Below are 24,785 nucleotides of genomic sequence, written 5' to 3'. Positions count from 1 at the left end.
AACACCAACACTTGCAATGAGGGGTTTTCCACAGTGATGGTGTGTTATTCTCTCTATAGATGCTTGTCAACAACACAATGCTTGTTACTGCCACTGATTTGTGTATGATTTTGCAATCTTGTGCCAGTATTACACAATAATTGTTTGTTAACGCTCCTGATGTTTCTTTCATTGTCTTTGCTTTGACCTCTGTTGTTTGACTCAATGACATCATAAATTTGCAATCTTTATTTTCAAAAAACAATATCTTACATTTGTTCTAATCAATGAAACTACTTGATTAGAAGAGTAAACATGAATAACTGTAATGATCAGCATTTTTAGTCCTTTACCTACTTTTCTTCTGTCGAGTTAAGCATCATAAAGGTTTGCTTTTTTTATTTACATTTACTTTTTATAGCTCTCCTATGAAGAATTCATAGGTTTTCAAACAACCACACCCAGTGAATTACAGACTGTACTGCACCATATATTTTAATATGTGCAGCTAATGATGAATGCCACCATCCATCTGTCTTCCCTCCTCTCTGGCCCCAACCTTGATTTTAGTTTTATGTAAGCAAGGCAGGACAGCGTGACCAATCTCGCACCAATGAAGACTTGGTGAGAATATACGCAGGTTTTCATTTCAATTTAGAAGAAGAAAAAAGGATCCCAAACAGAATAAATGCACTTCTGTTTTACATAAGCTTTTTCTTTGCCTCTCACTCTAATAACAACAACATGGAAGCGTGACCTGAACATGAAATCAATGGATCAGCAATGAGCTACGGCCTTAAAATTTGGTTAATTTTTCCTCCATATGTGTCCACCAAGGCCTAACCCAATTCAAAGTCCTCCACATAATCCACCATACAAATAACAAATTAGCCAGAATCTATCTTATGGTTGGGGATTCCTGCAGCAAACTTAAGCAATCTCTTGCCGATCACATTATTAATTTGTTTTGGTCTTGCCCCAAATTGGTGAGATTTTGGAGTGTGTGTCTGATACAACAAGCAAAGCCTACAGTTTACAAAGCCTCCTTTTCACCCAAACAGTTAGAAGCCTTTTTCAGCATCAATCCTGACACTAAACTCCCAATTGCAACAAGGCAGACTTTAGCACTTCATGACCCCACAACCGCAGAAATTGATCTTGGTCATTGGAAGCTTACCCACCTGCCCCCTGGCCCTGACATATGTTCTGATTCCTGATTCTGTATCCTGATTCAAATAAGTCAACAAGTTATGTGACTTACCAGATGTTTCCAGTCTGAGATGACAAACAATTAACTTACACAACTGTCCTCCCAGATTCCATCCCAATTGTTAATGTTTTGTTTCTCCTTGAGGTAAGAGCTTTACTCGCCACACAAAAAAACTGCTTCTTCTACTGAATTACAACCATTAGCAACATGGCCTACACTGCCACCCTCAGGTGACACAACAGCCTAATTCATTTGCTTCAAAACCCATCTATGAAAACATTGAAACATTAGCATTTTTTTTGGTCGGCTTTTTTAAAAGATTGCTTCAAATTTGCTTGACTAGTGAATGGAAACCTTGGGAATCATAGTACCTGTGTTTATCCCTAAAGACGGCTTGATTGCACCTTAAAAGCATATTAGCTTTAAAAAAATAAATTTCAAGGGGTTAACTTTTTATTTTGAACCCACCCTCTTCAGTTTCAGCATTTGCGAAGAAGCCAAAGACTCAGGAGGCAGAGGAGGGGTCCTCCTTGAGCTTTGAAGTTGAGACCGAGAAGGCTGACGCTAAAGTAAAATGGCAATGCAACTCAAAGGAACTTGCCAGTGGTGACAAATATGTAATCACGGCTGATGGAAACAAGCACTCCCTCACTATAAGAGCCATCACCAAGGAAGATGCCAATGTCTATGCAGTGATTGCTGGTGGCTCGAAAGTCAAGTTTGAGCTGAGGGTCACATCAAAGCCAGGTGGGAGACTTTGAAGCTGATGCTGTGATGCTCGCCCACCTAAAGTCTGTGTAGTCGTCACCAAGCACAAAGCAGAGCACTCCATTCAAAAAACCACTGATGCAGAAGATCCTTGATTCACTGCACGTGTTTGATATTTTTGCACCACGTTCCGCACCGTCCAAACCTCTGAGACAGCTTTTTACACGTTTTTGTTGGCTTTAAGTTTTGGTTGGACATCTTGGGAAATGTGCTACTTCCTCTGCAGCTGAGAAATGTTTAATGAGTTAAATATTTGACTTACATTCAAAGCAAAGTTTATCCTTAAGACTGGAAATTGGTGGAAGTAGCTGACGCATAGATTGGCTCTGAGGCTAACTAACACTTGTTATCTCAGACTATGAAATTCAGTTTTGTTTGTCCATATCAGTTGTATGTGAAGAGTCCTTATTACAACTGTTGGGTATATTAAGAGAGCTACACTAAATACTGTACTGCCACTTTGCTATGCTAATTCGTCCTATTCACAACTTAAAGTAAAGCCTCCTAGGTTAAAAAAAGCATAGAAAGATCATGTTTTTAAGAGGAGGGCCTTTTAAATGGTGATCTGGGGTAACAGTTTATATACATGATGTGAACTAAAATCGAAAGGCAAAAAGAGGAAACACTAAATCATATCTGCAGTAGAGAACACAACATGGATTAAATCTTAAGAAACATCGTGTTTGTGTGCTCTGTTAGCCATGTGCTGTCCTCTGGTCTGTGTCTCGGGGCCTGTTGCCTCTATGTGTGTGTGATGAGTTTCCAGACAGCACAGATTTAAACAGTAGCTATTTCTATATATAATCTTAAAATTTGTATATCTCATTTGTGAAAATTTCCCGAGAAGTCCAACCGTTCTTTTTAAGCTAGTCACTGGTGTGCTCACATTTTGTTCAGCAGCAGGTCACTGTAACTCACACTGCGGTGTGCGCCGAGCATGTCACAGAACCACATTTGTGCCATGAGTCTGTCAGTGTGTTCCGCCTAGCTTGTTTGAATTTGATAAGGTGTGAACAAATCTTGGAGAAAGGCAGCAGACTAGCGTGCTCAGTGGGGTGCAAGTGCCTGGCCGCAGCTGTCTGTGGCTCATATCCCAGCTACCCTCACTCTGTCTGTCTGACGACCTTGACCCTCACACCAGCACATTATTTCCTCGTGAGTAACCACCACTTGATTGGCGCTGAGGACAGGCATGAGAGGCAGCTGATAACACATGGAAAGTTAGAAAGCCACTCAGATGTGATGAGAACAAAAGTAATATTTAGGAGATAAATGTTCGCCAGGAACATTTTGATCATGACAAAACGTTGTTTCAAAGGATGTTAAATGGAAGACAAGTCTCAAGTGTCACAAAATGGTAACATGCAGATCTGTAAATTAAACTATGCAGGGGTGTAGTATATTTCACCAAATTCTTTATCATTGGAGTTCATCTCTCCCTTGTACCTCGATATCTCTGTGTTAATGATGACACAGAAGCTCAAGCTGAGGCCCCTGCTGAAGGAGCCGGGGAGTCCAATGCACAACCGGAACAGGCCCCCGCTGTGCCTGCAGAAGCTCCTGCAAAAGAGGAAACCCCTGCTCCTGCACAAGATGCTCCCCCAGCCGAAGGTAAGTATTCTCTAGTCTTTACATGTAATGGTGTCCATTTGATGATTGTCTTTGTTTGTCATGAGCATGCCAAAAACAAAGGATTTTGAAATGTTTACACATGAGACGTTGAGTATCGCATTAAATGTTAACCCTTTAATGTCCTCACTGAGGTAAAAAAAAGCAACAGAAAGATGTTTCTTTGCATTCAATATCTGCAACAAGAGAAGAGCAATGGAAAAATACTTTGCAATTTTTCATTTTCTTTGGGGCACGCATAGTAAGAGTGAACGATTGAGGTGTCTTCACAGTAAGTGGAAAGGAATTCATGTGTAATTTAACACAGGAAAAACTTAGTGGCTCTGTACACGATTCCACATGTTTGACAGAATTTCCTGACATATAGATGAAAAGAATTTGACATGGGAAATACTACAGCTCCCTTCTCAGCCATGTTTTTACAGCTCTTATCATAGCAGCCGGTTTAAGAGAGAGTAGTGAGCCCCTCTAGGGGTGTGTTTTTTTCTAAATTGATGTTACAGCTTTACACTGCCACACAAAGTAAACTTGAACACAAATCACACTCAATAACCCTTGAAGCACATTATTACCATATGAGAGCTCATACAGCACTGAGACTGAGCTGGCACTGGCACACACAGCAAACCGAGCTCAGACTCAGAGTATTGTGCACCAATACTTGACTGGCAAATTCATCGTCAAATACTTACATTTACCTCATCTGCAGTTCGACCACAAACACTATATGTAGATCCTTCTTCATACAGTCTTGTTGCCTGACATGCGTTGACCTGAAACAGGGTGCAAAACAATAATCCAACGCAAGGGTCAGTTTGGTGGGCTGTCGAACAAAATGTTTCATGTTTTCGTTTCTTTGTCAAAAGCTCTATAAACTCTGGGCTTCACCATCTGACCTGCTCTCTGCTGCTTTCTGTGTTGAATGATTACTTTTAAGTTTTTTTGATTGTAAGAATGGATTTTTTTCATATCTCAAACCTTTTGTATTTTCTCATATGAAAGTACTTATTAAAGGTCCCATGGCATGAAAATTTCACTTTCAGAGGTTTTTGAGCCTTAAAATGAGTTTCTCTAGCCTCCTTTAGTCACCCCAGTGAGTAGAAATTGCGAAATGTATTCACTGAGCAGTACAGCATTTCCTCCGTGTTTTGAACAGAGCGCCTCCAAGTGTCTCGTTGACTCAAGGCTCCTGGCATGACGTCATGCCAGGATAGAGCTCATCAAAATTTCCCACCCCCTCTCTCCGCCACGCCCTCTGTCTCCACCCACTGCTGGTAAACTACCTGTATCTTACCCGCCCAACTCATGTGGAGTAGACCGAGACTCGCCACGACTGAAGACAGTCACAGAAGATACAGCAATGGCTTCCAAACGACTTTACCATGCGAAATGTACTGTGCCAGGATGTGAAGATGAAGAGAAGAATATGTTTCCGCTGCCACCCTCTGTCCCTTTGAAAACGGAATGGCTAATTTCATTTAGAGGGACGGGTGCCCATGCATGTTCCAAAGAGCGTCAGTGTTTGCGCGACACATTTCAGAGGAATGCTTTCACAACTTGGGACAGTACAGGACAGGTTTTGCCCTACACCTGAAGTTGAAGCCTGGATCAGTGCCAAGCCTTGCCGGTCCATCAGCTACCCACACCGATCAAGTAAGTCATAATTATTTGCTAGCCGCTAGCACTTTATGGGTGACAGCTAACTAGCCAACATTAGCTGTGGAGGTATTTATCCATGAAACCTACACTGCGCAACAAAACCAATACTCTGTTAAACTGGTTAGATTTGGAAAATTGGTTGTAAAACAAGACATTTGTCTTTTGACCAAGTATCTTACGTGTAGGGGACTACATACAGCATGAATACTAAGGTAAGCAAGTCTAGTTCTGTTCTGCGGCTAGATACGTCTGTTACACGGAAAATGACGCCCGACGATAACAATTCATAATTTGTAAGCCTTTCTTTAGATTGGTGACTTTATATTTTGTAAGCATTTGTTACGGTTTGGTGACTTTTTTTTTTGACATCGAGTCGTTTCTGCGTCTTTCGTGTGTGATATGCGATCGGGTGTTGTGGCTGGGTGAAGGATGTTTAGCAAACGTTTGCTGACTTCCCTCGAACATACACCATTATGTATCTGTCAATTCGAACACAATTCTGACTTCAAATCTGTCGTGACACGTCAGTTTATCACGAGTGTAATGCTCGGCTTTCGAACCATGAGATGTGTGCTCTCTGTCTGCATCAGGTTCACTCTTCACTGGCCAGCACATCAAGTGCTCACGTCCAGACATCCCGGACCAGGGATGCTGCCTGCCAGACTGACCCCATTGTCAATAGGACTGCAGCCACACCGAAGAATGTTGTCTTTCCCTATATTGGAATGCTTTGCAGGTGAGATGTTTACCTTGTAGTTGTTGAAAGTTTTTGTTGTCTGAAATGTCATTATTGAGCCGGGTTTCTCCAGCACTATAAGGCACAAAACACCTAGACCAGGTCCCCTGAAAAGATTGTCTTGTGAATGTAATTTATATTTGATTTACCAAAAAATGTATACTTTTAGGGGGTTTTCAGATCATAGTTCCTATGAAACTTCACAATATATGAAAAGCTTTTTCCAAAATGTTTTATACCTACTTTCAAAAATATTGTTTTATTTGTTACTACCATTAAAAGCAGCATTTAAATGTTTCAAATGCTATCTCAGCTGATATCACTTTCCTGATGCTTGAAATCAGATTTAAAAAAAAGTAATGAGAACAGCTTCTATAGCATTTTGGAAAAGAGCTTTTCATATGCTCTCCCATGATGATGCATGTGTCTCTACCAGCTAACCCCCACCACCATGACAAATGAAAATTCTGTGAGAAACACCGTTTACACATTGTTTCTTGTTCTTTCAGACTGTACTTGGCGGCGATCCACTTTAATGAAAATGCAAACCGACCACAGGCCCAGACAGCAGACGGTGTACCTCTCTTCAAAATCTCCTTTCCCAAATCCAAGAAGGGAGAGTGCACAGTCAAACGTCAAAAGACTAAGCCAACCTTTGGTAAGACCTCAAAAGTTCAAGAATTCAAGTCCAACTACTTTTGCCTTTATCAAATTTACTGAGGTTAATTCCAACAAATAGGAATACAAAAAATGTGAGAAATAGAAATCTAAACAAACATAAATATATATATATAGAACAAATATAAATATATAAATAAATATTGAAATGTACAAATGACTAACTGAAATATACAAATGTTGTGCGTGTACAGTGTGTATGAATGTTCTGTGTGAAAGGGTATGTGGATGTCCTGATGGACCTAATTTTTCACACGTGAGGCAGTCTAAACCCGGTGCAGTGTCCTTCATCATCGGGGTACTCGGCACGGATACGCAGGACCACACAGGCAGGAATGACCACTCTGATCCAGCGGCCCAAAAAGCCCCAGCACCACGCCACGAACTGCCTGTAGGCCAAATACCTGAAGCGCCTGGAAGAACAGATAGAAAAAATGACACTTGAAGAGAATGTTGTTGTTCTTCTGTTATTGCTATGTTGTACATATTTACATATTCCTATGGATTATTCTTGATTGTGTTTTAATGTCTTGTAAATAAATCTACAAACACTCTTAATACTGTCTGCATAGTTGAATTATCAGGCTCTGTTGGGTGGGTGTACTGTAAACTCTTATGTATGTGGCTATGAGTGATTATTTTACAACGCTTACCGATGGGTTCTTCTCAGGCGTAAACTGCCAAACAGGTAGATCCAAATGTTTACAGTGTTACCTGAGGGATCTCCATGCAGCATCTATTCTCCCTTTCTGTGGGCATTATCTCGCAAATTCCCCATTGACACCTATTATTTTAAAAAAAAGGCAGTGTAATGATATTCTGTTTTCAGGTAATGCCGGCAAATATAACAATGAAACATCTTTAGTGAGAAGTAAATGAGTTAACATGTGAGCATGGAGAATAATTACATGCTGGTCAGAATACTATCATGTTTTTTGCATGCCATAGGCTACTGTATAACTACATGGGCAACGCACAGCTGGCTGTTCCCAGTGAAGACGGGCTACTAAAAAAGGTGTACACAGAAATATGTGGCATAAGTTTCATTCCGTGTAGTTACACTTTGGATCCAGCACCTGGTCAGGATATGATGAGGTATGTTTTTTTTTTTTTTTTTTTTGTATATTACAGCATGTAAACCTTTTTGTCTAGAAAACTTGGTAATAAATCGCTCCCCTTATGTCAACACTGGGTGGAGAATCATTTGCATGTTGGCAATGTGTACTATGGGAAATACTTTGGCAGTGTTACTGTTGTACAATGCAAGGCGACATTGAGAGAGTTACTTGGTGTAGAGACTGGAGATGCCAGCAGCCATACTCACTAATGTTAGCACTGCAAATACGTGCCCACATTGCAAAATAAGTTGGGAACTTATACGTTTTGTAAGCCAAAATAATATTTTAGGTAGTCCTGATGTAGTGACTACAATTTCTGCTCTAATTAGGCTACCGTAGGCTAAGCGACTGCTACTATCTGCGCACCTCAGTGGTTCGGACCGACCCAACTATAAACGTTTCCAGACATAACATTTCAAACTCACCATTCTGAGACGTTTTGCTGAAGGCGCTGCTGATCTGCAGTTTGTTGCTGAACTGCCTGCGCCTCGCTTCAGGGTCCGATTCCGGGTCGAAGGCGAACGGTACGATGGTTTGCTCACCTGCCATTTCTATTTTTTTTTCCTACTAGCAGGCAGCTAACATGCGCGGAGCCAAAACAGAGAATCAGACACGCCCCCATTCAGCCATGACACACCCCTCGCGCTCCTCCTTGCTTCTCATTAGGAAAACAGGGCACTGGAGAAAGCGCTGAAATGCGGCTTTCTTCTAAGTGGCCAAATCTGCGTTTTTCGGGTGAATTTTGAGAAGCCTGGGGGTATAACATCCTGAAGCCTTCGAAAGCCCATTTAAAGCGCCACTACTATACCATGCCATGGGAACTTTAACTAATTCACAAAAGTAACTCAAGTTTTATACATTCTTTTTATCAATGCGTCGTACGTTTTACCTTATACAAGCAAAGCGTTTTTCATCATTTTTATTTTTCCTGTGCTTTTTCAGATTAATATTTAAACCAAATTTTCTGCTTTGCTCTTTGTGGAAGGGCATAATCGTTTATCTGTCAGCATCCACACTGTATTTTCAGCAGGGAATGCATTTTGTACTTCCAAAACAATTTCAGCACCTATAAGTGGAAATGTGATCGTCCAATTTTTAAATGACTTACTTTCTGCAATTTACTCAAAGTGTCTTGAATGAGACAAAATTTCATGGTTAAAAGTCGCATGAGCTCCAAGCTCATGTTATGTTTCAATATTAATATTGACCAGATAACTTCATGCTGTGGTGTTCTATTTCCACTCTGCTGGATCTGCAGATGCACATCATCCAGATACAAGACAGGACTTGACTGGACTCTTCACAGAGAAACCTCAGAGTGGAGAGGTCACTGTGGGTGAGTTGTTTTACAAAACAAGAAGTTTTCATTTGTACCGAGTGGCTCTTCTTTAACAGCATTTTATCCATTACATGGAGTTAGAGGATTAGATCCACATATCAGTATTTCCACTGTTATGTAAATTCATCAGATGGATGGATGGATGGATGGATGAGTGTAAAATAGGTTCAAACACTGAGACACACAGGCTCGATGGAAATGTGAAAAGAGGATCCTATGAGTTTATGAAATAAACACTAATATTGCTGATCATCTGTAAAACTTCATCAGTAAAGGACATGAAAACAACAACAAAAAGTCAAAGTTGCTATAGAAGTGAGTAAATTCTTCATTTGTGCAGGTGAAAATATCACATTTGTGGCTAAAGTGAATGCTGAGTCGCTGCTAAAGAAACCCACCATCAAATGGTTCAAGGGGAAGTGGATGGACCTCGCCAGCAAGTCTGGAAAACACCTGCAGCTAAAAGAGACGTATGACCGTAACACCAAGGTAGAATGTTGTGTTTTTATGTTGTGCTTTCATTTAAAAAGCTCAGAAATTTGGCAGATTCTTCATATTGGTCATAAAAATGTGCAACAAAGTCGGACATTTTACACTGAGGCAACAAAAAAGGTATTTTTTAAAGTTCTGCCTTTCACACATCTGAGCTGGGCAGGTTCGTGTCTCATATGTTGAACTCCTAACCTGTCGTCTCAGCGGTAACGTCGAGGCAAAGTCACATTAAACTTAAATAATATTTTATAAAGTGAATGAAGAAAATGTGAACAATTAAGAAAACCAAGAGGGAAGAAAATAAATAAAAAGAGCTGCTTTCTTCACGACGATGCAAAATCTTAAAAACTGACTTTTACATACTGCAAGTATGAAGCACATCACATTTAGGTTGTTGTGTTGAGTCATGAATATTGTATCTACATGCATCTATTTGCAGGGGTACACATTCGAGATGCAAATCATTGCTGCTAAACCTAATTTCGCTGGAGCGTACAGATGTGAAGTTTCATCCAGGGACAAGTTTGACAGCTGCAACTTTGAATTAGCTGTACATGGTGAGTGTTGTTTCCATCAGCCATTACTGTTGCCTAAAATGTTATTGGATTAATCGCAGCTCCGACTGTCTCGCATCCCGACGACTGATGATTGTGATGAACCTGTTCTACCTTTCAGACGCTCGTGCTCCAGAAGGCTTGGACATTAGAGCAGCTTTTAGACGCACGTAAGTTACTAAAAAAAAAAAACTGTATCAAAAATCAGTTGTGGAGATTCTTTGTTTCATTACCACTTCATACTGTTTTCAATTGGATTTAGGAAAAATTAGCTCACTAAGATATTTTACTTTTCTATCTTGACGTCTTCAATTATATCACACAGTTGTAAAGTGACACTCAATCTCCTGTCTTTACAGGGATTAAGAAAACCATCTTAGATTACATGAAGCAAACATCCATCCATCCATTTTCTATACCTGCTTAATCCGTCAATGAAGCAAACAATATTAATTATAACTATATTATTATATTAATCTGGCTTCAAATAAGGAATAAATAAATAAATAAATAAATAAATAAATAAATAAATAAATTATTAATCTAAGAATCAAAGTAATGAGAGTGAAGTACAAGTTTAATCATTTTTGACAAAGTTTACCTCCAACTAAAAAATAGTCCCAGCAAAAGCATTCGTTCTGAGAATCACTGACATAGAAAAACAAGTCCTAAATAGGGCACTGTTGATAAAAACTGACTTGAAAATGTACATTTTTATGAAAAGAATGTCAGAAAAATCTAGTCCTCTGTTGTAGTGCCCATCCTTCCATTTTACTCATCTAAAATATCTCTTCAGGATGTGATGTTTAAAATGACACCAAAATAAAACACACATTTTGTAGAGTGGGCATTCATTAGAACGACGCATGAATCAGTTCAGCAGGTGTATCCAAATAATTTTTTGAAATCATTAACAGAAAGGACTCTGATTTGTGCTCAACAGACATATTGGATTTAAAAGATTTTTTTTTTTCTTAAAGAAAAGCACAAACACAAACAGTTGCTATTGAAGTAAAGTGGATTGTTATCGTGCTATGTGTGAACAATAACTGTGGAAATGCTAACCTATCAGGAGTGAAGCCGGTAAGAAGAAAAGTGGACCAGGAACAAGGTAGTAAAAGTGTTTTTTTTTCCAACAACGGACGCTCTTTTTCAAACTCTGAGGACTCTGATTGTTAAAGAAGAGAGAAATCCGGACTGGGAACAGAGACTTGTTCTCTCTTCTGTGGCCTGTTCCTTTTCTCTGCATTCGACTCAATCAAAACCAGTGTTGTGGATGGTTCAGCCTCCAGTTTGAAGAGTTTTGAAAGAGAACCACAGGAGGAAGACCATGAGAGAGCTAAACAGACATCTGAAGAGGACTTAAAATTTAATCCAAACTTTAATCAGTCCGGATTGCGGTGACCTTTGACTGCACATATGTCGAGATTTGGTGGAGTACACTGTTAAGTAATGTGCACTCATGTCGGTCAGCTCTCTCTGATCTCCTCCTGTGTCTCAATCAAAACACCAGAGCCAGCTGCACAAACAGCTTCCTGGCAGAGTGAGATTTGATGGTGGTTTGATTGCACTGAAAGTGCAGGATGTGCTAAGACACACAGGCTTTTCAGTGGCTGAACTCCTCCAGGGGGGTTGCCACACAGAGGAAGTGCAGCTATGGTGTGTTGTAACTTCACCACATCACCTTCTAATCCTGCTGTCAGATCAGAGGAGGGAGACAAACACAGAGTCAAATCTATGCCCTTGTCTTTATCTTTAATCCCACTGATAAGCGACAAGACTCTATTGGAAAGTGACTTTGTGTTTCTTTAACCTGGAGTGTTTTGTATTGTTTTTGCTTGGATGATTGCTGCTGCTCATGGCTTGGAGGGATAGTTTGGTATTTTTTGGGAAATGCCATCCTTTGTAAAAAGAACTCTTCCATAGAGGTGGAAATGGGGCGGTCTGTGGTGTAGTGGGTACAGCAGACGCCCCATGTACAGAGGCTATAGTCCTCGCTGCAGCTGGCCCCGGTTCGAATCCCGCATCGGACGGCCCTTTGCTGCGTGTTATTCCCCCTCTCTCTGCCCCCTGCTTCCTGTCTCTCTCCACTGTCCTATACAATAAAGGCATAAAAAGCCTAAATAAAAAAAAATAGAGGTGGAAATGCTTTGTAAGTGTAAATGTAGTCAACCCCAAGTAAAACAAAAAAGCCATGCGAGCCTGAAAACATTGCCTAATTACTTAAAGGAGGAGGTGAAGGCATGCCAAAGCTTCAAAGTATCAAAGTAATAGAAACTTACCATAAGAAATGACCCAACTATAGGGACCACCCAATGCCCACGTGAGTTCATTCAGGCGGATACAGCCAGTAATTACATTTTTTAAGAATATGTGACCTCTAAGGGCCATTTCAGACTAGGGCGGCAAAGCGTGGCGGGACTGAAGGGATTTTCACTGGCGGAGGCGAAAATACATGGAAACAGATCTGTCCTTGCACACCGACGCGGCGGTAGTCGGGCGGTAGTCGGGCGGTAGCGGCGCGGGAGACGCCTCCATCCCGCGCTGCTTTTGGAAAATAGAACTCGAGCGGAATTTGGACGGCACCGGCCAGCGGCGGCCGGCGGTGTCCCGTTGAAATGAATGGGGAATGCAGACAGGGCTGGAGCGGAACTACAGCGGCCGCGGACTGTCCGGTGTGAAAAGCCAAGTTGAACACACCGCCTGATAACCGGCGTTAAGACTGCCGTCGTCTCGCTGCCGCCACGCCACGCTCTAGTCTGAAATCGGCCTAATGGTTGTGAGAGCAACAAGATATAAGGAATAAAAATGGCATCCATAAAGTAATCATTTTCTAACCCTATTGGGTAGTTTTAATTTCAACCCCTAGCCAAGTAATGCTATAGACTAAACCAAACCAGGAAGTAGCAATCATGGCAACCATCAAAATGGTGTCAACAAAAGTGACAACCGGGTTCTAAAAAGAAAGTATATGAACCAAGTAATGTTACTGCCTAAACCAAACCAGGACCTGTTGTAGTGAAGCGTTGTCGTTTTATTGCACAAGCGTATGTTTGTTTCGATCTCACGACACACAAAAGCCCATGATTGCACTTCCCTGCTCAATTCGCCTCCCCTCCTTCCTCTTCATGAGGAATTTGTGGCTTCCTAAAGCAAAGTTTTGACAATGTCTTCTGTCGCTCAAAGAAGTGCTACTTTGCAGGAGTCATATTTAAGGCTATGGCTATGTGATTGTATGAGTTACAGGACTTGATATCAACAGTAAGGGCCTATAATGACACTCAAAGTGACATCTTGTGGATATGAGAGCCACTGCATGTGAAGTATCAAAATGGCTAATCTTGAGATCATTATTTATTTAGCCCAAATCCAACCAGGAAGTGATAAAAGTACTAAAGTTTTGTGATTGGTTATTGACTGAATGTAATCCTGAAATTAAATAATTAGCACTGGCTGGAAGCATTGCGTGAAACATCCATCCATCCAACACTCCTTCCTTTCCTTTTGAGGACTTTGGGGCTTGTTCAAGGAAACCCTTGAGTTATATTTGCTACGATGTGGAAACGGTCATTAGAGTCATATTTCCCTTCTGCTGCCTGTAGGGGCGATACTTTTGGGTCCTGTTGAAGGGTATGAACAAACAGTCTGTTTTGCCATTTTGATTGAAGGACTTGTTGAAACCACAAGTTGTTAGCTGATGATATTGGAATAAAAGGGACCGTATTGATTATATTCAATACGACTGGACTCCCTAATTTTGTTGCAAAGGTAACACACAATCCTCAGGATGGTAACTAACGGCATTTCCCAAAATAGCAACGTCTCTTTAAACATAGCGGCACCTGTCCCTCCAGCAAAACATCTGCCTGCACATTGGCTTCTTTTCTCCATCATTTCTTCATTTCCTTTTAGCTTTACAGAGCAATTCTTTCCCATCCAATATCTTCTTTTTATTTCAGCCTAACCTTAGGATACAGTAACTCCATTTCCAGAAAGAAGATTGTATCTCCAGCTGTGTTGTGCCCTTCAGCGCCCTTTGCTTGCATGTTGGAGCAGGAGTAAACTGGACAGTTTCATTTGAAACAAACCATGTCAGTGTTGTATTGGCATGTGTCCGTTCTTCGGAGAAATCAAGAGAAAAGGCAAGTTACTGTGTTGCTGATGTTTTGTGATTTCTGCAGTAGTACGGATGGAAAAGAAGATTCAGGAGAGCTGGACTTCAGTGCCTTACTGAAAAAGAGGTAAGTAGTTACACATTCATAAAATAATCAGATATTTGGATACTTTTCTTCCATTTTGTTAATCTAAATCTGTCTCTTCCTTCTGGACTTTCCCATCTTTCCAGAGAGTAAGCTACCTCCATGTTTTTAAACTAAAAGGTGGAATGAAGACCCACTAAGGCATGCAGCATGAACAAAAACAGAAACTCTCAATGCACCGTGATAAGTCAGGGTGATGCGCATCGTTTCTTTTGTCAGTGAGAAACCATTTTATTACCCTATCACCCTATCCTCTCACACCATCTCATCCCACTCTCATCACGACCACTCGGCTCTTTCTTTGACATAATGTTTGATCATCCGTCTTGAATCAGTCTACATAACGTTAAACTATTTGAACCATTTTAATGTCAAACACGTAGGTTGTTTAGTACATGCATAAAGTTACTGGGATCACTTTCTTATTGCCAAGCTTGTCGTCTTTACACAACCTTCCCAACACAATGATCTCCTCAGCACATACCTCACATACCCATTATCACCTGTGCACAAGAAAACTGGATGTCATGTCAGAACCAAATCAGAGCATGATTTTAGCATGCGTTTCATGCGTTTTGACTAATCTTTGTAATGCATGCAGGTTAGTTTCAGTGCAGTTCAATCTCAGTTTTGACATGTACTTTGTTTTAAAGCACGTTTTTAATACGCTTTTGATCTGCTGATGGTGTCGTTTTTGAATTGCTGTGATTTTACTTGTCTGGTTTGTTTTACCATATTTATCTCTTGGGTTCCACCTCTGAATGAGCAGCAGTTTCTTTAAATCCTCAAATCGGTAAGAAACTGCTGACATGTTTTTGCAGTGTCACAGGAAAACTTGCATGTCAACAATGAACTAATATACTGATTTTTTTTTATAATATTTTTACTGATTTATGGACTTAAAGTTTATTAATAGTAAGTGATGAAACTTTATTTTTTCCCTTTTTTCTTTAAATAAACGATAACACTTACACGAATGGTACATAAACTAACATTACTCAACATAATACAATGATATTGATCTTTACTTGGGTTTCCAACACATTGTTATTGTGACAATTAAACAAAGCTGACAGGACTTACGGATCAAAAGTTACACGTCTTCCAGTCACAAGTCTGTTGGGCTCTCTAACAACAGTTGCAGCAGTTTGAACTGTTGGTAGAAATATGTTTCAGATTTCCAAACTAGGCCAGAAGTGTCTGACCTGGCCCGTGTCAATCTGCTACCATTTACATTAGGGCGTCATTGCAGAGGCACAATCGCGTACTGATTGACACCGATTTGAAAAGCTGCGTTTCATCTACTCGTGCCAGTCTAAATCATGCCAACTTCCATGTTCCTCTGTGGTTTGGACAGCCAATGCAAAGCAAACATGAGGGACACGTTTCATTTGGTCCACTAAAGAGCTGTCAAGGGGTTCATCAACTTGTTTAAATGATGAGAAATGATCAGTTTGGAATAATTAAGTTTTTTCTGAGTCAAAAGTAGAACAGGACAAAATATAGCTTTCCTTTACTTAGAATCACTCAATGGAATTTTCATTGGTATTGAAAAACACGAACAGTGGTCACATGTAACAGTATTACATAAAGAGGTTTATCAACATCTGTCACGAAACTCACAGTTACACAACTTTAAAGGTTTCTTAATGCATAATTGCTTTATTGCTAAACTGTGAGTCAATGCTACTTAACTAATGTTATCTTTAAAACTGTAGACTAAAACGTCAGTCAACATAAACACATTGATAATTGTTTTTCATTTAATGCGTATGACATAATCAAATGTTAATTAACACACCTCTATTGTAAAGTGTTACCTACAAAGCATGTTAGAAGAACTAATGACTCGTGTGACCCAGCATTTTATTTACAGTTGCGTTACCCCGATTGTCAATCAATTGCTTAATATTAGTTCCTTCTGTTGATTTCTTTGTTTTCAAGAGCAACGAGAGGCTCCGTTTTGATTAAAGCACGTCGTGCTCCTGCCAGTCAGGCTTAGAAGCAGTCTCACGGTACACAAGACAACAGAAAGAGTACTGGTACACTACGAGCAGCTCACAGATAGAACATAGAAAACTGGAAATCACTATCAGACCAGGAAGCAGTTTTAGGCTCCAGGATTCTATGCATCAGGGGAGTTAAATCTAAGCACCTCATAGATTGATTGTATGTGTAACACTGACAGCACTGCTTCCACAGGGTAGGTGAGCATTTTGTGTCTGGCTCAATTAAAATGAGTATAACTTTATAATTAGCTTAAAGTTGGTGATGAAAGATGTTTGAGTAAGAATAATTTTTTTAATAAAGTCATGACCACCTAAAGTGACAGGCTTCAACATCAAAAACAATTAGAATGCAGCTCAACTTAAATGATATTTTGTGTATGAGAACATCTGTATATGAGGCTTATATAAGAATAATTTTAGTCTACATTATCAGACCTTTGGCCACTGAGGAAATGGTAAACAATGCATGAAAATATTAAAGAAAGACATTTCTTTTTGCGAGGCCATTATTACATTTATTTGAACACGAATAAGTGAAGCGCTCTCCTACTCAGATGACGCTTTCTATAATTCCATTTCATAATGGAAATTTAAAATTCTGTGCTTTCCACCTGGTTTTTATATTGTTGCTTTGTTGCTTCGTGTTTATAGAGCCGTTCATGTGAATACTGAGCCTGATGTGGATGTCTGGGACATTCTCTGCCGTGCTCCTGCTTCAGAATACGAAAAGATTGCTTTCCAGTATGGCATCACCGATCTGAGAGGGATGCTCAAGAGGCTGAAGAAAATGAAGAAAGACGAGAAGAAAAGTGAAGGTTGGCAAGCTGAGCTTGTGACAGACATCCTTTTATCCATTCCTGCCTAAATTCAATATTAAAGACTGACTATTGTTTTATTTATGCACTGAAACTCAGCTTTCCTCAAGAAGTTAGACCCAGCCTACCAGGTATCAAAGGGACAAAAAATGAAGCTTGCAGTTGAGGTTGCCAATGCAGATGTGGAGGTAAAGTGGCTGAAGAATGGACAAGAAATCCAAAAATCTGGAAGGTTCGAATTCACCTCAAATCCATAAAACATGCTTTACCTGTCCATCATTCGTCCAACACAGACCAGCAATTCTCACCTATGACCGTTTTTCCCTTTTCTTTCTCCTATCTCTGGCTCACTGTCACCAAATTCCCTGCCTTGCCGTTACATCTCTAGCAAGTAAGTGTTTTAAATGAGACAAAAGCATTTACTTTTACTTCTGTTTAAGAGCTCATCAGTTCCACGAGTCAAGCTCTTGGACAGATGATCATCTCTGCAGAGAAAAGGCATAAAAAAAAAAAGTTGTTTTCATGTTGTGAACACTATCATGTTCTTTGTCAAGGTACATATTTGAGAGTGTCGGCAACATGCGCTACCTTACCATTAACCACTGCTCCTTGGCGGATGATGCAGCGTACACTTGTGTGATCGGAGAGGAGAAATCCACCACTGAGCTCTTTGTTAAAGGTAGTAAATATTTAAAAGGGAAATTTGGAGCATGCCCAAGATTTTCAACTCAATTTTCTTTCCTATCCATTTTCTGCAGAGCCCCCAGTCACGATTATAAGAAATCTGGAGGATCAAATGGTAATGAAGGGTGACCGGGTGGAGTTAGAGTGTGAAGTCTCTGAGGAAGGAGCAAGTGTTAAGTGGTGAGATATTTTTCTTTACTCACAACTATGCTATTGGTAGTTCAATGCAAATGTCTTTGGATGATATTTTCGAAAAGTAAACAACAACAATTTGCCACATCAAATAGAATTGTCCAGAAACCTCACAGTTTACAGTGACATTTCCTAACAGGCTGAATAAGAATTGATGAATAAAATCTGTGAGCCAAGAGTCGATTCAAAAGCTGCACAAAAATCAAATCTAATCATATTCATTTCAGTGTCATTCAATTGAAATTTTCAGTCACTGTTTAAACAGTTGCTCAGACACCCAGCAGATGGCATTTGAGATTGTCACGTCTGCAGACACATGCGAGAGCTCTGAGCGCTTTTTCTGAGCTACTGAGGTACGGGTACAAGTTGTAAATTATCACAGATGAAAATGTCACATGAGCACGTTAGTATGCCACAAGTGACCTTTATCTGAGGGAGAAAGTTGCTGCAAAAGCATACAGGTTATTTAAATCCAGTGTTCTTTTGTTGGAACAAGCCAAAGAGCAACACGTTGATGTTTAAAAGGGTTGAACCACTTAGACGCTTCTATATTTCTGCATAAACTACCTAAAAGCATCATAAAGTTTTCAACACAAGTGAAAACAATTACAAAGATAACACAATCTAAGCAAAAAGGCATGACCCCCTTACACGCTTCCTTTTAAGATTCAGGTAACATACAAATGCCAAAAAAGATGTCAGGAATTTAATACTGAATTTATTGTTCCTTCCATCACCCTAACTCAGATTCAGCAAAACATCCCCAAACCATAATACGACCACCACTGCCATGTTTTACAGAAAGAACAAGGTTCTTATGGTGGAACGCAGAGTTTCCCCTTTTCTCAGTGTAACGATTCTCATCTGAACCAAAAAGTTCTGCATTGGTCTCATCTCTTCCAACTGTCTTCTAGTTCGTCCATGTGATCTTTACTAAAGTGCAGATGGGGCCACACTCCTTTGATTTCACCTTTAAATTGGCTGTTATTTCTACAGGTTCACATACTTTTTGTACTAACCGATATGATATCCCATTGTGGATCATTGTTACCCTTATTTGGGTTCTCGATGTCTACTTTTTGAAAAATATATATACTAAAAATTTTTAGGTTGTATTGTCCAGTGAGAAAAAAAAATCTTATTGGCTCACAAGCTTTGAAGCACAACTAGACTGAATGAACTGAAACCAATCAAATGATTAGTAATGAACAGGAAAAGTAAAAAGCATCATGATAAAAAATGTTGACAAAATCAAGTACATATCATATCTCATTTGTTAAGCTTAAAAGGTAGGTTTGTTAGATTTCTGAGGGTCCATTGCATGGCTTAAAGTGACCTTATTCTCAATGGGCAGGAGATGATGACAAAGTGACGCTTTATAAGACACTCCAAAAACAGTAAGAGAACCTCTGAGCATTGGACAAAATAATTGTGGCTGCTGTGGGCTTTGTTTTTTGTTTGTTTTTTCGTGGTACAGGGAGAAAGACGGAGTGGAACTGACCAGAGACGAGTCATTCAAATATCGCTTCAAGAAAGATGGCTGCAAGCATGTGCTGATCATAAACGAGGCCACCAAAGAAGACTGCGGTCTCTACAAGGTCAAAACAAATGGCGGCGAGTCGATGGCTGAACTCCTGGTGCAGGGTGAGTGTAGGTCGTGCTTTTTTCTCAGCAATGAATTCTTCAAGCACACATTCTCTTGGTCTACCAATAGCTGGCTGCTCAGCCATGTCATTCTTGGCATGCTGTCAGTCTTTGTATAGCTCACACCATGCTGCCAAGACTGCGACAGCAACGACATGCCAGCTAAAGTTAGAAGATGTACATTTCACCTGAAGGGCATAGAACTGCACAAATGGCCTTGTTATATTATGGCAGCTGAACATAAGATAAAGCCTTTAAATTGTAACACTTATTGTGTTCTCAATGCAAAGTAAAAGGTTCAATTTTATTCAGTAATAGATACAGTGAGCTCACCTTTCATTTGCATTAAAAAAGAGAGAAAGAAAACCTGTATTTCAGAGTAGATTCTTCATTAGAAATTAAAATCTACTGTAATGAGTTTGCATCTACATCACTGCTCAGGCTAGGCATTCCCCGAGTGGCCACACATTCAACGTGGCTGCCACCAGTAGTCGTAGGACTGGGAATATATCCCAGATATTAACGTCAGGCACGAGGACAACTTACTTGAAAAAGTCTGGATGCCAGCTTACACAGATGGGTTTGTGACGGTTTTTATACAAAGCAGTCAAAGCTTCAACAGATTTTAAACAAGTGCTTAAGATACCAAATTTCTACCCTCGATTGGGAAAATATTTGACATGTGAACCTGGGGATCTGGATGACTAAGGCCAGTTAGTTAGGAATGTGATTTAGCCATTGGTTAAAATGATAATGATAAACTTCATCGGAGCATATTGGGAACGTCTGACCCTCGTCCACAGTGCAGGCCAAAAGGAGCGTTGTTACAGATGTTTTTCCATCAGATGCTGGCCATAACATTACAGTTACAGGGACTATAAATCAGAAGCGCAAAATCGCTAATCTATGTTTGTCAAAATATTGCACAATAGGTTTTTTTTTTTTTTTTTTTTTTTTTTTTTTACAATCGACATTTCCGAGCGCAGATTGCAGTTGACTCTCTGAAAGGAGAAGTTAATTCGGTTCCCTTCACTTTTTGGAAGTTTGTAGAAAAGAAAACCCCAAACTTTTTCTGAATCTGTTGGTACAGCCGTACAATCGTATGTTTGAAGTCTTTCAAATTTAGGCGATAGTCAGAATTTCGAAAACATTTTTTCAACCAATGTCTCAGTCTTTTACTAGATCTAAGACACGGCATGATGAAGATTTATGGTGGATTTGCTCTAATTTTGCTTTTATTTCAATTTGATCAAAAACTAATGGATGATAAAACTCATCTGTACATGGACGAAGGCAAAATATAAACTCCAACTTGATCTCGCTCACGTTTTCTGGGTTTCCTTAAAGAAACTGGAATTTAGTCCTGCCAATATACTGAATAAACATCATCTTGCTTTTTCATATATATATTCATATGTGTGATAAATGTAAGTGTTGCAGGGGTTGTTGTGTAGTTTAAAAACCGATCTTTGTTCCTGCTCTCAGTCCAGTTAAGTTGATCTGGCCCAATAATCAAACCCTGAGCCTGCCGAGAATTACCAGCTGCCACCGTGCAGCCGGGATCAACACCTCAGTCCACAGCAGAGCTCCCATTATAATGCCATTCCCACCATATTTGTCTCCCTTGCCAGTGAGCTGACGTGAAACTCCTATAACCTTTACAGGAGTGTGATGTGAGTTATCTCACACCGCATAACTTTTTTTCCTTTCCCTTTCCCCTAATAATAAATCCAATTCACTATTCTCGTGTCTGTTGCTAAGATACAACACTTAAAGAAACACCTCACACTGGACCTTCGTTACCATACCATCCACGCCACAATAGCTACATCAAATCTTTTTTTTTTCCCATCATTTTGTGCTTACAAAGCATCACCCAGGCGCATAAGTGTGTGAAGGCCTTGATCTTTTCCATTGCATGCAGCCTGAGTTTGACTTTCTCCGACTGTGCAGAGAAAGAACTGGAGGTCTACCAGAGCATTGCAGACCTCACAGTGAAGGCAAAAGACCAGGCGGTTTTCAAGTGTGAGGTGTCGGATGAGAACGTGAGGGGAACCTGGTTCAAGAACGGCGTAGAAGTCAAGCCTGATGCCAGACTAAATATCTCCCATATTGGCAGGTGAGGACACAAAACATGCTGACTAAAAATCGTTAAATGCCTCATATTTCCCATGTGACTATGAACCAAACTTCTGAACTTCTAGGATCCACAAACTGACCATTGATGACGTCAAACCAGAGGATGAGGGAGACTACACTTTTGTGCCAGATGGCCACGCTTTCAACCTTTCTGCTAAACTCAATTTCCTGGGTAACATCTTTGCTTTTACAAGTCTAAATGATTATAAGTTAAACGTTTAATGATTTCTGCCTCTTTTTTTTCTGGATTTTTCAGAGGTGAAGATTGACTACGTGCCACGCCAAGGTAAAAAAAAAATGAAAATAAAAAAAATAATCTGAAACTATGATTTTTTTTGTGTCTACACCAGAAACCAAGCAGGAGCCTTTTTTAAACTATTTACATTACTTTCCAAGATCCCCCAAAGATCCACCTTGACTGCATTGGTCGCACTACTGATTCAACCATCATTGTGGTGGCTGGAAACAAACTGCGTCTGGATGTCCCCATCACTGGAGATCCTGCCCCCACAGTGATCTGGACCAAAGGAGAGAAGGTAAAACCCATCTGAAGCCCGGTGTCATTAATCCGCTGACAGGTAGTCAGTCCAGATAGCGGTAGGTAGGGTTCGACATCTGGGGCTTGCTGAGAAAACACTACTTCCTTATCAAACTTGGAAGCATTAAAGTGCAATTTCAGATTCAGACAATAGCAGCTTGTTTGAATAATGCGCTAAAAAGTTTTAATATGAGCTCATAAGATGCTTTTCTAAACATTAACTAATGAATTTAAGGCTGAAAATAATAATTGAGCAGGTTAGCTGTGCCACTCTGATGAGAGGAAAACTAATGCATTCTTCCCTGCTTTAATTGTTTTCACCATGCTGAATAATCGCAGTGCTACTAAAAGCTGATGATTGAGGAGAAAGAGAGGTCACTCGTCCTCTCTGTTCTCCTCGGCTTTTACTGCTTTGATCTCCTCAAATGTAGGCTAGTTCTGTAAGTCCTGACGGAGAAGATAAAGGAGGGCCCGCAGCCTCTTGGACCATGAAGGATGGAGAAGTAAGTGTTCACATGTCAGGATATGCCTGTTTGCAGTTTGTGCCCCATATAGTCATCAACATTTCACATTTAAACTTTTCAGTAGGTGCAACATCTCTTTGGAACTTGAAAAGTACAACCCTGTTTCCAAAAAAGTCAGGGTGCTGTGTAATTTGAAATAAAATCACAATGTGATGAATTGCAAATCAGCTATCGAACACTATGGTTAGCGCCTCAGTGCAGTTTCATTTGGAATCTAAACCAACAAAACAGAAAAACAGAGTAAAGTTTGGACGGGGGTATGTTTGCACCATCAGCTCTCCTTTGAACAACACTCTGAAAGTCACTTGGGAACTAAGGAGACAAACTGGAGTTTTATAAGCTAGTTGTTTTTCACATCTTCTTGGCGTATGCAAGATTGATTTCTAAATTAGTTTTTCACGGTGGAGTATTAGCTTTCAATTTTTTTCAATGCAGCTACAAACTCTATTTACTGGCATAGCTTACAAATGCGCTCAAGCCCACTCAGTGATTTCCAAATCAGTGATTTTAATGCAGTGCTGCCTGAGCACCATTAAAAACTGGTTTTCAGCCTCATCCCTTACGCATTTCACTACATTCACAGAATCTTTAAGAGAAATCATGCACCGTAGATTAAATACCTTTAAATTCAGTTTTGCATTGAGAAACATTCTCCAATATTTTTTTTTCACTGTGTTGAACTGCTCAACTTCTTTACTTCTGAAAGTTTGTGCCTCCTTTAGCTGCAGTTTTTATGCTCGGTCATGTAGTAACATGGCCGAGTATATTGGCCAAGTACACTATTGACCAAGTGTGTATATTGACCACACTTTTGACATCCTTGATTAAGACTACCATGAAGTTTGGCATCAAACAGCCCTGTTGTGTCTGTGTCAATTGTGCATCTGAATCTGAATCTGAATCTGAATGAATGATTGGGGCATCTCGTGTGTGCACTATAGAGGACAACTGCCTGCCTCCATAATGTGCTGGCTTCGGAACGTTCCAAACTCAATTGAAATTAAGTACCGAAGCAACAGCCGTGTTAAAAGCTGTTTGAATTCAAAGGAAAGGTACAGAAACCCAGAGTGGCCGTGGTACGTATAAACTTTTTTTTGATGGTTTTCTCGAGATAATGAGATAATTTACCGATGGTTTTCGAGGCCACTTTTTCTCCCCAGTCCGCCCCTGTTTATATGTGTTTATATGTATTTCTGGCAAAGGTGTATCCATTTTTACCCCCCTTTCATTGAAAACTGAATAAAGTAGCCTATGAATCAAACATGGAATGTGGAGCGTTTGTGTAACAATTCTGCTTGTGAAAATGCACAAAGCAAATCCCGCTGGTATGACAAGCATTTCGTAATAACTCGTTATCTCGAGAAAACGATAACGGCACCTCTCGTGCATCATTCGGTAACCATGGAGACCACCTGGTCCCCTCAGCTGGTCACTGATGAACTATATCAGCAGGATCACTGAGGTGTAAACGCCTATTGCGCTGCAGTCGAGCCAGCCGTCTCCTTAAAGCTGCCGTCGGCAACTTTTTTTTAGTCATATTAGCTTGAACTGTCATGGGATTCTGGAAGTAGAATATTAAATTGGCTGTTTAGGAAAAATCCCAAATTCTGTAGCTCCCTCTAAAGCCTGTAATCGTGCTTGCAAAAATCGAGCGCTCCCGGCTGTTTTCAAAGAAAAACCCAAATCTTCCCATTCCACCTCCATGCTGAGCATGAGTCTGCCCCAGCTTGTGTGCGCGCACAGTGGTGTGAACTCACGTGCACAACCTCGTCCACAGAGGGGGAGGGCTTTGGGGGGCAGTTTGGAGCTTGGTAGAGGT

General features: G+C 40.2%; 2 protein-coding genes across 2 annotated transcripts in view; both read left to right on the top strand.

Moving 5' to 3' along the window:
* mybpc3 (myosin binding protein C3) overlaps window positions 1-24,785 on the top strand; it is a 44,198-nt gene that overhangs the window by 2,637 nt on the left and 16,776 nt on the right. Inside the window, exons 2-21 of the mRNA XM_075455665.1 lie at window positions 1,667-1,936; window positions 3,434-3,568; window positions 9,036-9,113; window positions 9,457-9,605; window positions 10,048-10,165; window positions 10,284-10,332; window positions 11,235-11,273; window positions 14,344-14,403; window positions 15,188-15,214; window positions 17,082-17,245; window positions 17,345-17,477; window positions 17,634-17,636; window positions 17,800-17,924; window positions 18,004-18,109; window positions 19,599-19,765; window positions 21,719-21,884; window positions 21,970-22,076; window positions 22,161-22,190; window positions 22,301-22,440; window positions 22,874-22,945. Of these exons, the coding sequence (XP_075311780.1) occupies window positions 1,667-1,936; window positions 3,434-3,568; window positions 9,036-9,113; window positions 9,457-9,605; window positions 10,048-10,165; window positions 10,284-10,332; window positions 11,235-11,273; window positions 14,344-14,403; window positions 15,188-15,214; window positions 17,082-17,245; window positions 17,345-17,477; window positions 17,634-17,636; window positions 17,800-17,924; window positions 18,004-18,109; window positions 19,599-19,765; window positions 21,719-21,884; window positions 21,970-22,076; window positions 22,161-22,190; window positions 22,301-22,440; window positions 22,874-22,945 (2,138 nt within the window). The remainder of the gene's footprint in view (window positions 1-1,666; window positions 1,937-3,433; window positions 3,569-9,035; window positions 9,114-9,456; window positions 9,606-10,047; window positions 10,166-10,283; window positions 10,333-11,234; window positions 11,274-14,343; window positions 14,404-15,187; window positions 15,215-17,081; window positions 17,246-17,344; window positions 17,478-17,633; window positions 17,637-17,799; window positions 17,925-18,003; window positions 18,110-19,598; window positions 19,766-21,718; window positions 21,885-21,969; window positions 22,077-22,160; window positions 22,191-22,300; window positions 22,441-22,873; window positions 22,946-24,785) is intronic.
* LOC142372590 (uncharacterized) lies at window positions 3,575-7,217 on the top strand. The gene is made up of 4 exons (XM_075455565.1): window positions 3,575-5,239; window positions 5,836-5,981; window positions 6,491-6,639; window positions 6,854-7,217. The coding sequence occupies exons 1-4, from the start codon at window positions 5,087-5,089 to the stop codon at window positions 7,102-7,104; spliced, it is 699 nt and encodes a 232-aa protein (XP_075311680.1). The 5' UTR covers window positions 3,575-5,086; the 3' UTR covers window positions 7,105-7,217.

This window comes from Odontesthes bonariensis, chromosome 1 (assembly GCF_027942865.1).
Source record: "Odontesthes bonariensis isolate fOdoBon6 chromosome 1, fOdoBon6.hap1, whole genome shotgun sequence".
Taxonomy (NCBI): Eukaryota; Metazoa; Chordata; class Actinopteri; order Atheriniformes; family Atherinopsidae; genus Odontesthes; species Odontesthes bonariensis.
This window is presented reverse-complemented; position numbering and strand designations above follow the sequence as displayed.

Bases quoted from the DNA above. Each gene is read 5' to 3' on its own strand.
- LOC142372590 (XM_075455565.1), top strand. From the start codon at position 5,087: ATGTTCCAAAGAGCGTCAGTGTTTGCGCGACACATTTCAGAGGAATGC. The intron at 5,240-5,835 runs GTAAGTCATAAT...TGTCTGCATCAG, and splicing joins CAGCTACCCACACCGATCAA to GTTCACTCTTCACTGGCCAG. The intron at 6,640-6,853 runs GTAAGACCTCAA...GTGCGTGTACAG, and splicing joins AAAGACTAAGCCAACCTTTG to TGTGTATGAATGTTCTGTGT.